The sequence below is a fragment of the Xiphophorus maculatus genome, chromosome 3 (genome assembly GCF_002775205.1).
Source record: "Xiphophorus maculatus strain JP 163 A chromosome 3, X_maculatus-5.0-male, whole genome shotgun sequence".
Taxonomy (NCBI): domain Eukaryota; kingdom Metazoa; phylum Chordata; class Actinopteri; order Cyprinodontiformes; family Poeciliidae; genus Xiphophorus; species Xiphophorus maculatus.
The window spans coordinates 6,806,377-6,822,324 of NC_036445.1; the positions used below are offsets into that span (position 1 = coordinate 6,806,377).

General features: G+C 38.2%; 3 protein-coding genes across 4 annotated transcripts; all 3 read right to left on the minus strand.

Annotated features, from left to right (window-relative positions):
* Positions 1-254: 254 nt before the first annotated feature.
* LOC102231057 lies at positions 255-1,786 on the minus strand. 2 transcript variants are annotated; one of them, XM_023331336.1, is made up of 4 exons: positions 1,782-1,786; positions 1,353-1,397; positions 915-1,125; positions 255-728 (listed from the first exon to the last, which is right to left on the minus strand). In XM_023331336.1, the coding sequence occupies exons 2-4, from the start codon at positions 1,393-1,395 to the stop codon at positions 572-574; spliced, it is 411 nt and encodes a 136-aa protein (XP_023187104.1). In that variant the 5' UTR covers positions 1,396-1,397; positions 1,782-1,786; the 3' UTR covers positions 255-571. The 2 variants fall into 2 exon arrangements, with proteins under 2 accessions (XP_023187104.1, XP_005799473.3); XM_005799416.3 differs by lacking the exon at positions 1,782-1,786 and adding an exon at positions 1,553-1,685.
* Positions 1,787-6,083: 4,297 nt separating this feature from the next.
* apoc1 (apolipoprotein C1) lies at positions 6,084-7,227 on the minus strand. Its single transcript, XM_005799418.2, has 4 exons — positions 7,058-7,227; positions 6,718-6,785; positions 6,483-6,618; positions 6,084-6,403 (listed from the first exon to the last, which is right to left on the minus strand). Exons 1-4 carry the CDS (start codon positions 7,210-7,212, stop codon positions 6,343-6,345), a joined length of 420 nt encoding a protein of 139 aa, XP_005799475.2. The 5' UTR covers positions 7,213-7,227; the 3' UTR covers positions 6,084-6,342.
* A 5,197-nt stretch (positions 7,228-12,424) lies between these two features.
* Positions 12,425-14,333, minus strand: LOC102216911 (apolipoprotein Eb-like). Its single transcript, XM_014468921.2, has 5 exons — positions 14,254-14,333; positions 14,043-14,108; positions 13,801-13,954; positions 13,435-13,722; positions 12,425-13,349 (listed from the first exon to the last, which is right to left on the minus strand). Exons 2-5 carry the CDS (start codon positions 14,083-14,085, stop codon positions 13,037-13,039), a joined length of 798 nt encoding a protein of 265 aa, XP_014324407.1. The 5' UTR covers positions 14,086-14,108; positions 14,254-14,333; the 3' UTR covers positions 12,425-13,036.
* Between the last annotated feature and the right edge of the window lie 1,615 nt (positions 14,334-15,948).

Consider the following 15,948-nt stretch of genomic DNA (forward strand, 5'->3'; position numbering starts at 1 on the left):
TGTAAATTTTCTTCCTGGAGTGTCACTTAGCTAACAATTAGTACATCATGCTTACATTTAAAATACAAGAAAAGATACTCATTTTTGTAAAATAGGAATTAATTGGCTAAACTGAAGTGAGGACTGATAAGTATTGTCATAATGCAACATGACTTTAGATTATCTTTAGGTAGTAACCAAGTGAATGTAACAAAATAAATCTGCATCATTGTTTCTGTTCAAGTGATTCTTTAATGAAGGGATTTCTGGACACGTTTCATAGTTTTCAGTACGTTTTATTGAACACGCACACACATACGTACACAGTCACACAGACACTGTTAGTGTATCAAACATATAGTACTATACATGCAGAACTTGCGCACATGGTGACATGTTTGCCATGCTTGTAACTCTGCATGATCTGGCAAAGACATTGATTTAAAAACAGGCAAAAGAATCGTGTTTGCATTGAGTATTGCTCCTCTCTGGCTAAACCGGTGGAATTCTATCAGCTATCATCTATTACAGGCATCTGACACGCACTTCCGCTTTAGCTGGTTCTTTTTGAATTATTATTATTGTTATTGTTTTACTCAGCGGGCATGTATTGATCCAGGTAGACCTTGATCTGGTCGATGGCTTCGCTCAAGCTGTTTCCGACATGGGGACGCAGGTATTGTTCGTACAAACCGAGCAGAGATGCGCGAGCCCTGTCCACCACTGGAGTTGCTTCTGCGCCCAGACCACTGCAGGAAGATAAAAAAAAAGTGTACTTTTTGAAACATGTCACATAGAAAAACCTTTATTTGCTGTTGTCAGCAAAAATTGACAGATGCTTCTGATTTTTAAACAAGGAATAATGGTTGAACTAAGCACAAGAACAATTCAATATCAATGCCTTCTTCAAATGGAAACTCTTAGAGACCACTGACCTTGCAACTTTGGCAATTGCTTGCAGTTCAGGTTTGTCTCTCAGAGACTCGATGAACTCCCTGGTGGTCTGTGCGTGGTCAGTCTCTCCAACGGCACCATGCAGCTTGCCATAAGCATTGACCAGTCTCCTGTAGAAAGTAGCTTTCATGTTCTCATACTTGTCGACAAGTTCCTGGCTTGGTGCAGGAACCTGACTCAGGCTCATGGAGACTAAAATAAAGCAAAGAGTTGAACTATGATTTGACAATGAATAAAAGAAGTAAATCCCAAATTTTTCAAAGAAACGTTTCAATGTTTCTGTGTATAAATCTTGCAAAGCAACGTTTTCAGCATGCTACGGCAATATCAGGGAACATTTGTAGTTCTTTGATCATTATGTTTTACTTTTCATTTACTTCATGCATAATTATTCAGATGTAGTTTGCATGTTGCCTTACCCTGAAGAGCGAAGACAAGTGCGAGGATCAATTTTGTGTTCATCTCTGAAACGAGAGAGACAAAAGGAAAACAAACCTTTAAACAAATATAAAGATACAAATATATTTTCTGAAAAGTTTTGCTCACTTCTTTTGCGCAAAAGTGAAATATGCTTCAAAGAAGTGAGAGTTATGCTCGTTAACAAGAGCTGAGCACCTACTGTGGTTGCTGGATGTACAGATCCAAGACGTGACAGTCTTCTCTGGAGGCGAGTTGTCTGTAAACCCCAGCACACATCTGGACGAGATGATATAGGGGGGACTGCAAACAAACGTCATCTGGTGATATTACACACACACTTGTATCCGCTCACGCAAACACACACACACACTCAAAGGCATCCACCTACAAAGTCCAGTGTACATGGCCATCCAGGGTGCATCTGGAACTGTGGTTGTGCAATGTTTCTGAGATGTAGGTTTATCTGCATTCAGATGGTAAGATGCAAAGGGAGCGCTGCTGATATTGAAGAAATTGTGTCTTTAGAAAAAAGACGGTGCTTTGTTGAAAAAAACAAGCAGAAATCTTTAAATTGGCCCATTACCTTCAGTGAAAGAAGATAATGCTGATTAGATCAGCATTTTCCAGTCAGCAAGTCTGTCGGTTCGGTAAGATTGGAGTAAAAGTGGTCTGTCATTCCTGACCTGTCTGGACAAATTGTGTTGAACCCCAAGACCTCACCTTTGAACCTGTTAATTTAAAACAAACAGCTTGGAAGGTGATATGTGATGTGTCCATGATTATTTTTTTTTTACCTCTTTGTGCATCCTTTCTAGCATTTGGATGGCCATCTGAGTAAGACTCAATCACTCACCATCTATTAGCAAATCAATGGATTCCTTAAAATGTTTTTATGTTTTAAGTATGGTTTAATAGGGCAGGTGTGTGCAGTCAGTATCTTGCAGAAGGTAAGTTTTTCTTTTGTTTTTTTGTTTTTTATTTCAGTAGAATCTTAAAATAGCCAAAAGTAGGGGTTTTGTCCCTTTCTGTGTTACAGGAACTCTCCAAGTTACTTCCCTGGCTGAGATTCAGTAACTCAAAGTTTCAGTTCTCTCCATCAGTTATACTAAGTCTGCCACTCTTCTTTAGACACTACTTTGTTGCTTTGACATTATATTTTGAGTCCAAGTAATTTATGCTGAAATGAAATTGCACAGAAGTGGACTTATTTTTGCAGTCTGCACTTGCTTTTATTTTGGAATAGAAAAAAATTAATGAAATTGTATTGCTTATTTATTTATTTTTTGTTAAACGTGTGAATCATTTCCTTCTGCTTCACAATTATGTATCATTTAGGTCAAATAAAATCCCATTAAGTCATTTAAATTCAGCACTTTCTCCAATTTTCCACAATAGAGTTCACTTAAGAGGCAAAGTTGTTTTAATTAAGTTTTGTTTAATAATGCCATCATTCCTTACAGTCATCAACAGTTGGGAGAACAGCAGGAAATTGAAAGTAAAGTAGTGAAATTAAAAACTGATAATAAAGCAATTATTTTTTTCAGTTTTTCTAATTTTCAGGTGCTTGATGAGTAGGTGGCATGTAGTTGTCGGAGGCTTTCTGAAACTTCTCCCACAGCGAACTTCTTACTTTAGAGGCCCACTCAACATAACCTCCAGCCACTGGTTGGATGTGGTCTTCATAATAAGCGCTAGCGAAGCCAAACACGGTCTCTCCAATGGACTGGATTTTAGCTTTGGCTTGCCTGTACACAGATCAAAATGTAAATTTTTAAATCCACACAGAAATATACCAGTAAAGATTATCTAATACTTTGTCAAAACACCAAAGTTTTTTTTGTTTATTTTTCTTAAACACTTCTTCCATTTTTTTTTGTCACACTTAAAGAAACTGATATTGGACAAAGATGAAATGAGTGAATATAAAAGACTACTCAAGTAAAAATGTTATTTATGCAAAGATAAAAACATTGCAAGCAACTTGGTTCTATGTAACACCCTCCACCCATTCTTAAATATGAATCAGCTGTGATTCATTTAAGAGTGACAAAAGCAGAAGAAATCTGTAATGAAATATATGATCTTTTCAAGCCACTGTGACTTAAACTGAACCACTCAAAAATAGGATTTATATTCTTCTGTGAGTAAAGTGCTTCAGATTTCCTCCACAAATTAAAACAAGCAAAAACATCAATAAATCACCCAGCTCTGTCTGCTAGCCTCTCCAGTAGTCCTCTGGAGTCTGGTTGATCAGGGGCAGTTGTCTGTGCCGAAGTTGGCTTCCATGCTGCAGGTGAATCAATTCAAGTGAAGTAAATTAACTCAAACTCAATGTCATAAATGAAAAACCTTGATAATGACAATTTTGTGTGATTTATTTTTCAAGTTGTACCTTGCAGAAGAAACAAGAGAAGGAAGATTGCCTGAAGTAGCAAGTGCTGAAAAAAAAGAGAAACACATCCAGCAGTCAGTTTGTCTTCTGCTAAAACCATCAGAACATCACAGTAACTTTTACTGACTGGTTCAACAACAAAAGAAGGTTTTACATGTCTTACTTAGCTACTAACACAATTAGAAAAAAAAACAGTTTTTACCATTTTCCCCATGTTTCATCAACAGAGAAATTAAGCGAATCGAATCTTATCAGGCTGCTGTATTTGATTTAGGTTGGTGCAAGAGTGCGAACATTGGTCCTTACCGCACGATCATTGATCCTGTGCTTGTTTTCTTTTTTTCTGTGCTTCAATATTTTATTGCCAAATCACAGAGTGACAGCAAAGCAACATGTCTGAACCTGTTCCAGTGAGTGGGTTTATTTTTCCAGTCTGACTCCTACTGTTTGTTCCCTCATAAAAACAAAGACTACAAACACGTGCAATGCAAAGACATTTGAAGTAGCTGCCAGTCCTTGGGATTTAAAAAGCTTAAAACTCAAAATACTTTTGGAACCATCTAGTTTAATCTTTCAAGTATCACATTTTGTGTTAATTTAGTGTAGTTATATTACACTGCAGATTGTTGTGTCAGCAAAGATTTGCAAAATGTTTCTTTTGTAAATTTACGGGTTCTGAACTGCTGCCATCTTCTTTAGGACCTACGTTAGATGTCGATGCACCCTTTGGCTTGCATATCTCACCCCATTTGGCAAGTGCTGAAATGTGTACAAACCAGGCAAAGTCTCCAAAGAAGAGATACGTGTTTTAGTGAAGACGGGTACAAAAAGATCGGTCAGGGGCCAGAGTCCACCTCATATTGATTTGAGTTTTTAGTAGATACATGGGCTTTTCACCTCACTTGTTCTAAATGGAAGCAATTCTGTCTGAAACATTATTTTCTAGTAGACCAGAATACTTAAAAATCTAGTATCTCAGCCATCTAGCACAATTAAGAATTTTAAACCCTTTCACCTGGAACTCCATCATTAGGCCCAGCATCCCTTCAGATCAGGTAAGAGAGATGCTGGATAAAACTAGAAATGTATTAGCTTATGCCTTTGTGTACAAGCGACTGACCTCTGTCACTGTTCTCTTCAGCGAAAAAGATTTCATTGAACCTGGATAACTGGTGAATTATTAACACATCATAAACAGTGACTTTATACCAGGGGCATTATGAAATGCCCAAAAAGCTACCATGTTGGCGTTTGACCTTTGGTCCTTACAACCAACAGAAATAAACCGTTATCTATTAGATATGTTTGATATCAGAGGTGTTTGATATGGCAGTATGTTGTGCATTATTTATTACTAGATTTGAAGCACAGCTGGTACCATCTTGGTGATACATATTTTCAATTAAATTTAGACTTAGACTAGGCTGCTGTAACACACAGCGAGGCCTTAATATTCTTAGGACCAAGACACAATTTAATTTGTGGGACCAAGACTGGAAACCAGTGGTTTCCAGTCTTGGTCCTAAGGATCCAGTGGCTTTTGAATGTCTTTGTGCTCTATCACACCTGATTCAAATAACTGTATTACCTCCTCAGCATGCCATTAATTACTGCATTACTATGTTATTCACTGCAGCAAGGAAACACCTGAAACATGCAGGACAGTGAATCCTGAGAACCACAATTATTGGTCTAAACTATCCAGTTGTAACTTTGGCTGTATGATGAGGGTAGTTACTGGAAGGTGCCTCCCCCAGCCATCCTGCTCCCCAAGCCATCTACCCATGATCTTTGACTATGCTGTTGTACTGCTGAAAAAATGCATTGCATGGTGAGGATGTTACACTCTGGGTGTTCGGACTTGTATCGTTTTACATGTAGTTAAAAAAATTACATTTGAATTTGCTTATTTTCCAGTGGCCAATAGCAAAATGCAAATGGACATCAGAATGCCAGAATTAGAATGTGGCTTTCTTTCACAAATTCAGAAATGTTGTTATTCCTCTGGAGAATTCACACTGAGCGATTATCAGCAAAATCTTCAGCTCCGGGAATAAATATTTGGTCACTGTTTCTTATCACCTTATTAAGTGTTTTTATATGTGTCTCTTTCTCATCTTAGAACTAGGTTTTTTAAAACTAAACTCTTTAAATGTGTCCTTTTTTATATTTCACTGCAGCAATGCAGAAGCAACCAATCTGCTTATTTTAGTTCAAAGTGTCATTTGTCTACTGACATTATCTGAACTTTTGTTATCAGGCGTCTTGGATAGCTCAGTTTGTTCTGTCTGCTCTTAATCATTGAGTTAAATGTGAAGAAATGAAATCTACAAGGGCCTTGTTTGTTTAGAAGTTCTCCTTTTATTTATACAGAAATATAATGATATAACAGAACATTTTATGCCATTCCATGTATTTTATTGCACTTTCACACAGTTTTCCCAAAGAAAGATTACAGGCTAAAAATTGGCAGAAATAGGTTAGTTTCATCCATTTTGTTGAGCAACGTGACTTCAGCCTTGAGATGGTGTAGAAGCAAGTCATCTGTCAGCGTGGGCGTTGGGAACAGCGGGCAGGTCATTGACTGGACCACCAGTTCATTGAGCCATTTCATTTACCTTGCTCTTAATCTTCTGGAACTGCTCTGTGAACCAATTCCTGTGAAGGTTCAAAATGAAATTTGAGTCATGCACTTAACAAGAAAGAACTTACATGCATTTTATGTGTATTGGTCTACCTGGTGTTCTCTGCAAATTCACTGGTTGTAATGGTGTCAAAATGGGTCTTGGCTTTTTCAGCTACGTTCTTGCTGAACTCAGTGATCTGATCCCCAAAGTTTGAGAACCGTTCTGCAAATGAGTCATCCTGAGCCTCTGAAAGTCAGTGAAAAAAACAAGGACAATAAGAATCTTCATACAAGATGATAGCAGAAAGAAACATGCAAGACTTTTCTGTATGAAAACACTAAGGACCTGTGTATGCAACGAGAGCCAGCAACAGCACGGCAGCTGCAAGATACAGTCTCATCTTGACTTTTTTCCTAAGGATAGAAAGCAGAAGAGTCATGTTATGAATTTGCATTAAATTGCAAGCACAGATGTTCTTTGAAAAACATTAAAATAGATTGTTTTTCTCCTGCAAGAACTTTATTTAATACACAATTAAAGTTCAGCTTTCAAAGAAGTGCAGAATTTTCCAAAAAACAAAAGATTCATTATTTAGTTGTTTTTTTCCTTGCCTTATTTACTTATTGTTTGTTCAGCACAAAGTTACAAAAACATAATTTTTTAAGTGATAAAGTGTAAAGCATACCTCTTTTCCGTCTCTGTGCAGAAAAAAAATGGTGTGTCTTGGATGGTCAGAGTGTCCCTGCTTTTTATAACCCTTCCCCGTTTCAGCAGTGTTATGCAAAACACCAGATTTAGGTCAACACGTAGGCGCGACGGCCTTGAGGAATCCCTGCCCATTTCATTGATCTGCACTCATCTAATTGCATTAAAGAAGCTCACTGATGAAACAGGCCTACTGTAAGTAAAAGGTTGCACAACTGGTGCATATTGATGAAATGTTGAGCATAATTCTCAAATAATGTCTTGTGATTAAGGGAAAAACGAGAAGAAAAGGGAGTAAAATTCTCATCTGAACCTTCAGCAAAAAAGTGGTTTGAACAGATAAGAAGGGAGGTGATATAGACAGACAGCAGAGTTCACAGCTGACAGAAATACAGACATGAGCTATGTGTAAGCTACTTTGGACCTGGATAGTTGGCCAAGAGTTAATTCTGTGTCAAAAAAACTCCACGTAATGACTTGATAAGACCGTGTTGGAAGGTAACTGGACTTTAATAGTTTGTTATATTACACGATCCCACTGTTTGTGCCTTTTGTGCACCTTCAAACTGACAACCTAAAAGCACTATGCTGATTCCCAGAGTGATTCTTTTTAATATGAGAGATTGTTTAGACCCACAGCTCAATATAAGAGGACATGGGTCCCTGTGATAGAGCTGAGAAAAGTTTGTTTTACACATGCAAATTGCAATCGACAAAAAGTTAAGTATGAACTCAAAGGTTCTAGGGTGACGTCCAAGTAAAAATAGTTATTTTGAAACTAACTTAGTATTTGTTCTTTCATTACAAACATCAAAACATTTAGAAAGGCTGGCATCCATACAAAAAGTGTTGCAGTTGCTGTGGTAGACCTGTGTGTGGTGACGTCATGCAGTAAAAACTGAACTGCACCATAAACAAATTAGTTCAGAATGCATTTAGTGCTTGCTTTTGGTACATTTGGCAATTTTGTGATAAATCCTTAGGCTTGTGTTTGTGAAATTATCCTTTTCAAGAAGCATCTATACAAAAATCCAACAAATTAAACTATATCAAATGTACAGATTGCATGAAATGATAATACTATACAGCTAAATAAAATTACTTGTGATTGGGTATTTTGTATGGCCATTTATCTCCATAATTTATGAAAATGCTTAATTTAGTATATGAATACAAACTTTCTCTCACGTTTATGAAGTTGGAAGTGTCTAAATTGTTACGTATATCTATGAAATGGGCTTATAAATTGGTGAAGGGGCAAGATGACCCAGAACCCATTTTTTGTTGCTTTGTTATTTTTTCATTTGCCTCTCGAATTAGAAATGTCAATGCAACACTCACTGTCTGGTTTGTGTACACCTTCCTTTTTTTAAAAAAGGAAATGACCAAGACAGAACCACGTGGCTGATTCTTCCAGCCAGCTTGTGACGGCAAAGAGACGCACAGTCAATGCACTGCAGTAACCCACAATTAAAGCTTTTTATCTTACATGGCAAATCAAATGGACAATCTTGACTTAGGCGACAATGGTCGATCTATTGTTAATCACTGCAACCAGACAGTCCTATTGTTATGATAAAAAGCCCACAATTTAGGCATTAGCATTACGGTTAGGGTCTTGAAACCCCCCAATTCTCGTCTTTTGTTCAGAAGAGGCCAATTAGGTTAAAGTATGGGTCCTGACCTTGCGTGCATACGAGCCCCTCTTGAATAATTGTAGGAGGCATTGGGTGTTAAAGTGGATGTCTACCGTGCTTCTAATTTGCAATAACGAGCCTGTTTTTGTGTTTTGCCCAGGCCCCCGTGGAGACCATTGTAGTGTGCCAGCACTAGAGAGCACTGAAAAATGAAGTGAAGAAAGAGATTTCACCATGGGGATGTTTTAGGAGAGGTTACTAGCAGTCATGGGCTAGTTACCACCTGCTTATTTTTTGCTGTTTTTTTTTCCCGGATTGTTGCTGGGCAGTTCTCAAAATGCAGACACCCTATAGGAACAGACCGAGCAGAAGTGCTGAACAAGCAGACCAATTGTGGTTTTCCTGTTTTTACCTTTCATGAGTAATCCTCAAAACAACTGGCAGCTTACTCTTGAAGTTTCACTCTGCCAGAAAATAAACACAGCTTCCCTAAAGAGAGTTATTTCATGAGTGATAAACAGCTGCTCATTGTGTTAGTCATTCTTTCACTTTGAACAAAGTGCCCCTTCACACAGAAAGAAACTGTAAACATGTTTTTCATGATGTTGTGAAATGATTTTTCTTAGAAGAATCTATGAAAAATATCCACTTTTTTAAATCTGCCAAAAGTTTGTAGTGTTATATCAGCAGTTCCCCTTATTGATTTTGATATAGAACAAATACAACTTTTTCTTGTGTAACAGCACACATAACTTTTGAAGTTCTGAACAACAAAAGGTTTGTATCCTATTTACAAAAATATCCTATTTTGTAAATAGGATACTATTCACAAAAGCATCCCGCAAAAGTATTCTGAAATTTGAAACTTTTCACACTTTGTCAATGTCAATAATATTTTCAGACAGTATTTTTATCTGATACACAAAAATGAGTACATTATTGCAAAGCAGAAGATGACTGGTTTCAAAACTTTTGATAAAAATTTAAAAAGTGTTAAATTGATTTTTTTTTTAAGAACAACCTTTTATTGTAAATACAACTTCTTCTTGCAATCTATACAAACTGATCTCAGTCATATTGGATTCACCATCAATTTTTAGATTAGAATCTCAATTAAAATTTTGTCTGACAATTCTAATATCTTGATATGATTTGATCTGAACCATTCCCCTTGTCGCTGTTGCTGCATGTCCCGGGTCACTGTCCATCTGGAGAATGAACCTGTGCCCTGCTTCAAGTCTTTCACAACCTCTAACAGATTTTTTAGTTGCCCTGCATTTAACTTCCCATTATTTCACCAGCTTCCTTGTCTCTCATGATGAAAGTGTCTCCACTACACTGACACAAGATGGTTCATTTTGGAGTGTTTAAGATGATGGTTTTAGTTTTCCTCCTCACATCAGATGATGTGTTTGGACCTAAAGGTTTAAATGTGTCCCTTCTGGCCAAAGTACTTCCTTCTCCATGTTTGTTTAAGCTTTTTGCAACATTTCAACAATCTCACCACTCTTGCACAATAAGCTGAAAATCATGTTGCTAGAGCCTCCAACCTGAACCAGAGAACTCTGGCCCTCCTGCAGAGTTATCAAGGCTAGTGTGTGTAAAAGCTGCCCTGCAAATAGAATCTTCCACCAGATCTTGTCTTGTGTTGCAGTGGTACCATACTTTTTGGGTGATATATGTTACAATGCTCTGTGAGATGTCCAGTGTTTAGTATTATTTATGTTTTACAAACTATCCATGTTTCAAATTCCTCAACAACTTCATCCTTGACTCATTTGCTGTGTTCTTTGGTCTCTGGGGGTTTCACAGAACAGATTTAGGGTGCATTCACACCAGCCATGTTTAGTCTGCTTTAATTTAACTCCAGTTTGTTTATGCAGCTAATGCAGATTTTAAAAAAGCTAACTCTGGTAAGCCTACTTCTCAATTTGGTTGAAGTGAACTCTTGTGATTTGAATGCATATGTGAATGCTAAGGGGACCAGAGACAGCTTCAAAAACAGCAAGTGGATGAAAGAGTTCTGGGTAAACACAACCAAAACAAGCAGGTAAGTCTAGCGTTAGCAGAAGAAATGGGTCATGGTCTTTTACCAACTACAAAAGAGAAATGTTACAATTGCTATTTTCTGATGCCATTTCATATTTTATTTTGCATTTTGTGAAGAAGAAATTTTAGCTCATTGTCTTCTTCAGACAATGCTCATGTTTTTCAAAGGGTTTGGTTCGTTTGACACAGTGCAGGTAAATGTGAATGGTACCCGCTGAAAATGAAACAAATATTGCAATTTTGGTCCTCAATCTTGTCCTAATAGTTTTCACACTTGGTAGCGTACCTAACTATCAGGTGTGAAAACACCCTTACACTGAGGTTAAACTACACATGTATAAACTGTTTATTATTTAAACAAGTTTGAAAAGGAACTCGGTTTTTATTTTCTAAGGAATGTCATAATAAAAGGGTCCAAATATATGCAAAAACATGAAAACTGTCTGCTAGAAAATGTAAATGCCCACTCTAGATATTTTAAGCCAATTTGTTGAAACCATGTTTGGACATTTCTGCAAAACTCAGACACAATGCATTCATTTCAGTCTTATAAATCAAATATTGTTTAAATCAAGTATTTCCCTTTCATGAAGTCTCATTTTCACATCTTTTTTTCATGAGGCATATAGTTTATCTAACTCTCCAACTAAGAAAACACAGCTGCAAGTTTGTGCAGCACGGATCCGTACACAGGGGGGTCAGAGGACGGATGTTGGTCAGTGAAGGGGGTGAATGGTGTCCCCTACTGGCCTCTGCTCTGAACTTCAAAGGAAAAGTCCTGCTGAGTTTGACGGACATAAAGAGGTTATCAAACTCAGCAGGTGCAAATGCTTATTTTGATGTTATAGACATTCAGCACAGCAGAAACCAGTGAATAGGCTTGAATATGTGGCAAGACTTTTTCAACACATCCTCTTATGTAACAAATGATCATGTTCAGGCACAGAAACTTAACGGAAATGTGAAATGGCATGACATGCAGCCATCGATCTCATCCCAAAAATGAATGAGAGCATGCATGAGGTCTGTGTGTTTGTTGATCTGAGTGGCACATCTGTCCAAACCTGCATAAGTGCAGATAAAGCTGGAACTGGTACAATGTCACTGTAAATGGCACAGCTTGTTCCCAAATACCTGCTGGGATCAAGAGAAAGGAATCTGCAAGCAAATATGAACAAGTCTGAACTGGACACAAAAAAGTGGGCTTGAGGATGCAGGGGTGGCATTTAGTGCAAATACAATTGATTTGTGATTAGATGCAGAAACAGCAGAGAAGAAAAGCCTTCATTTTGGGCTTTATCCTTGTATTTCATGTCAGGATGGCAATATATATCATGTATCCTTCTCTCATGCAGTAAATGTTAAGCAAGAGGTTGACTAAAATGTGGTAGTTCATTTTTTGGAAGGTCCTCATTGAACTCTAAAATGAGACATTCACCCAGAAAAAAAGGCTTTGTTTGATTGTGTTAAAGTTAATGCAATCGCCACAAACTGAGAAAACAAACAGTTGAGGTTGCCTTGTTTTATAGTCAAAATACTTTGAAAGTGAAAAGATCATTTGACACCCCTCTGAGGTGAGCGTGTAACTGGATCTATGTCATTTTAAATAATACATCAGTCTTAAATGTTTGATGAGAGAAACAACCCATGCAAGTGAAAACATCTTTTCTGAATTCTTTATTTACTCAAACTTGGAGGTTACATTGACAGAGAGCAGCATTGTGGGCTTACATCATGAAAAAACAACAAAGAATGCTTTCGTAGAAAGTTGTTGCAAAAAGACTGTCAGCTATGCATGAAGTCAGTTTATTGTCCACTCTTCTATGAAGTACAGCAAGAACTAACAGACAATATGAAGTTAGATTTTAACAGTTCTGCCCATGTGCAAAGGAATTAGCAGATACCTTGCTGTATATGAATCCATCTTTTATTCAGTGCATGTATTGAAATGAAAGACAGTTTTGTGTGTTGCATCTAAACCCAGCAACAAAATGTAAAAAAAAAAAAAAAAATCGGGAAAAACTAATGAGGATTAACAGTAGTAAAGTAGAAAAAGCAAAACAGAAAAATATATTTGTTGTTTTCTGAAAGATATACTGTTGTTGACTGAAATACTTGCATAAAGGGAGTGTAAAGAAAATAAAGAAAGCAGATGATCTACCTTCCCTCTGTTTAAACCCCTGAACATAAGAGCAAAACATCATCAGTAACTTTCATCTTCATTCCTTCCTCTGGTACCACCAATCATTTACAACCTTAATAACCACTTTTCTTTATTTAGTGGCAGTCTCCTTGACCTTCTGCATGACATTGTCAAGGTGCTCGCGGACCTGGGTGGCGTATGGGGAGAGCAGCTCTGTTAGCTCCTCCAGCTTGCTGTCCATGGAGGTGCTCAGCTCCTTCATGCTGCTTTCCAGCTGGGTCCTGATGGTCTCAGCCTGGGTCTCCAGGATGGTGGAGATGTCCTTCAGCTTCTGAGCGGCGGAATCTCTGGCCTGCTCGATGTAGGGCTCAACGTTCTCCTTCACGGTATCTAGGTTCTGGTTGGTGCGGGACTGGATCTCACTCATGTAGGTGGACACGGTGCTTAGGGAGAGAAAAAAAAGGGGGAACGTTTAGGTTACACAGAAATGAAAGCTTGATTCAGACAGATTGCCAAAACCCAACTTACTCTCTGATGTCTTCAGTGTCTTTGGTCAGGCGCTTCCTCAGCTTTGTTGTGTAGGCGGTGATGCGGCCGCGGACGTCATCTGTGTTCTGCTCAACCATGGTCTTGAGCTCATTCAGGTACTCAGTGCTGCGCTCCTTGGCATCTGTCATGTCTTTCTGCAGTCTGTTAGCCAGAAGCTGGAGATCCTCAGGGATCTGATCTGGGGAACCTGCGGTGTAAGTGGCCAGCCTGCTCTGGATGCCATCTCTGTATGTTGTAAGCTCACTCATGGTGTCAGTGATGAGAGTTCTGGAGAAATCAGACCAAACATCAGACTACTGTGGTCCAAAAGCAGAGAAGAACATGCAATCAGAAGACATCACTCACTCCAACTCCTTGCTGAGCTCAGGGACTTTGAGGTTCTCCAGGACTCCATCGGCTTGTTGGTTCAGGTCTGTGATGTACTGCAGGAATCGTTCCACACTGTTCTCCACGCGGGTCAAAGAGGTCTCAGCCTGTCGCACAACACGACCATTGCAGCCTACAGTGGACATAAACACAAAGCATTAATAATAATAAAAAAAAAATGTTGCAACATATGTTATGTGGCAAAGCAACTCAAAACCTACCAGTGATGACTGCCAGAGCGAGGATCAGAGCTACAGCCTTCATGGTTGCTGAACAGAAAGATACACCTGGAATATAAACAAAAAGTATTCAGAAATTGCAGAAAGCAGCAGCTAAATTCAACAATTCAGAATCAGATCAAGGCGAACAGCCATTTAAGTTTTTTTAAAATTATTATTTTATTTTATTTTATTTCTTCCTTGCATCACTCACCTGAGAGGTTGAGCTTCCTTCGTGCTCCCAGGATTGTGGCGGAGGGTTTTTATAGTCCCAGGGTGCCGCTGCTGTTCCGCGTGAAACGGGTGGGGTGAGAGGAGGAGGAGGATGGGGAGGTTGATGGGGTGAGTGATTGCTCACGCTCTCGCTCACGCGTGCGTTCATGGCGTGATGGTGATTTGTCTGCACAGATCCGCGTGTCCTTGCACGCAACGTGCCACCACCGACACTGCGTCCGAAGTTCTCAGCAGTTTGCAAGGCTGGTTAGAGGCGCTGACCGCGCTGCGTGGCTCTGACACGAAAGCAACAAGGTGAAAGTTAAAACCTGCGGCGCGATGATTCCTACTATCTGCAGCAGAATTTTCTGCGTCGCATTTTGTCCTCATAAAATCGACAAGGCGTTAATTCATTAGATTAGAGTACATCGAGAGACACTGTATTAATCCCAGAAGGTAGATTATTTTGTTACAATAACATATAACACGAATGATTGTAAAGGTTTAGAAATCAGGGGCGAAACCAGAGCTGGATGGGGGGGGGGATCTTCCAGAAATCTCCCAGAGACTAGAAATTGCCCTTTTTATTTTATTGAGTATTTTGGAAAAATAGGAATAAACACAAGCTAGACTAATGAGATAGACATTTGAAATGCATTGTCTAAGAGTAGTAAATCAAACAGCAAACAAACATTACTTACATATTTACAGGTGAAGTGAAATGTTATTAGCTGCATTTATTGTACAGTGAATAATTTAGTCAAATAAATCGTAATGTAGTTGTCATGTGAAATGTAAAAAAGATGAGAAGCTGAAAAAAGGACAAAGCTACAGCTTTTTGGCATTTATGAGTTGAATAAACAGAGTGATCTAAGTTTAAAAAATATCTGAGTTGTTTTTTTTTTTCTTGTTTTGCACAAACATGATTTATTTATTTTATATTTGTATGTCTCTGCATTTTACCCAGAAAGTCAGTCTGAACACTTTCTTTGCTGCTCTTTATTGCAGGTTTTTGTTAACTGGGTTTTCTTACTCTGTTGACAAATCAGTTCTCAACCAAAAGCATCGTCTAACACCAGGATGTAAAGCAGCTTTTCACATCCACATTTTCATTCAAATGACCTGCATTAGCATTTATCGCCACAAAGAGATTACACAACCATCTCCATCACAAATAGCTCCCTTTTTTATGCCAGTCTCATGTTTCAAACAGTAGATATGTGATTCTCAAACAAATAGGATGTCCTGATGGCATGATGTGCATGTATAGGCTTGTGGGATGGAAATCCCACTGTACAAAAAAAGGATTAAAATGAGTAAATAAGGGAACATTAAGTGTGGATGCCATGGAATAAAAGAAATGCTACAAAATTGGCTTTACGTCAGAGAGTGTAGGAGAAAAGTAAATTGCAAAGTAAAATGAGGTTTGTGGTTAAAAGAAAGTACTTATTACAACTTGCTAAGCAGTAAATATTTGTGTTGCTGCACAAATGTGTCATGGACTGTGTTGCTACTTTGATTATAGACATGCTTGGTCTTTCAGTCAGACAAGTCTATTATTTTATCGCTCTAATTAGAGCCTTAGAACATTGTTGTTGCTTTTGCTGCCAGATACAAGAAAAGACTCAAAATCTATAAACAAGAATTAAATCTTTAACGCATAGCTGAAGTGATCTGTTACACATTTTGAAAGAGA

Excerpts from the sequence above, each read along its gene's own strand:
- apoc1 (XM_005799418.2), bottom strand. The coding sequence starts at position 7,212 with ATGGGCAGGGATTCCTCAAGGCCGTCGCGCCTACGTGTTGACCTAAAT. Across the intron at positions 6,786-7,057 it reads TGCACAGAGACGGAAAAGAG|GAAAAAAGTCAAGATGAGAC; the intron begins GTATGCTTTACA and ends TTCTATCCTTAG. Across the intron at positions 6,404-6,482 it reads GAATTTGCAGAGAACACCAG|GAATTGGTTCACAGAGCAGT; the intron begins GTAGACCAATAC and ends GAACCTTCACAG.
- LOC102231057 (XM_005799416.3), bottom strand. The coding sequence starts at position 1,670 with ATGACGTTTGTTTGCAGTCCCCCCTATATCATCTCGTCCAGATGTGTG. Across the intron at positions 1,398-1,552 it reads CTGTACATCCAGCAACCACA|AGATGAACACAAAATTGATC; the intron begins GTAGGTGCTCAG and ends CTCTCGTTTCAG. Across the intron at positions 729-914 it reads GCAATTGCCAAAGTTGCAAG|TGGTCTGGGCGCAGAAGCAA; the intron begins GTCAGTGGTCTC and ends ATCTTCCTGCAG.
- LOC102216911 (XM_014468921.2), bottom strand. The coding sequence starts at position 14,085 with ATGAAGGCTGTAGCTCTGATCCTCGCTCTGGCAGTCATCACTG. Across the intron at positions 13,955-14,042 it reads CGCTCTGGCAGTCATCACTG|GCTGCAATGGTCGTGTTGTG; the intron begins GTAGGTTTTGAG and ends TGTCCACTGTAG. Across the intron at positions 13,350-13,434 it reads GACACTGAAGACATCAGAGA|CACCGTGTCCACCTACATGA; the intron begins GTAAGTTGGGTT and ends TCTCTCCCTAAG.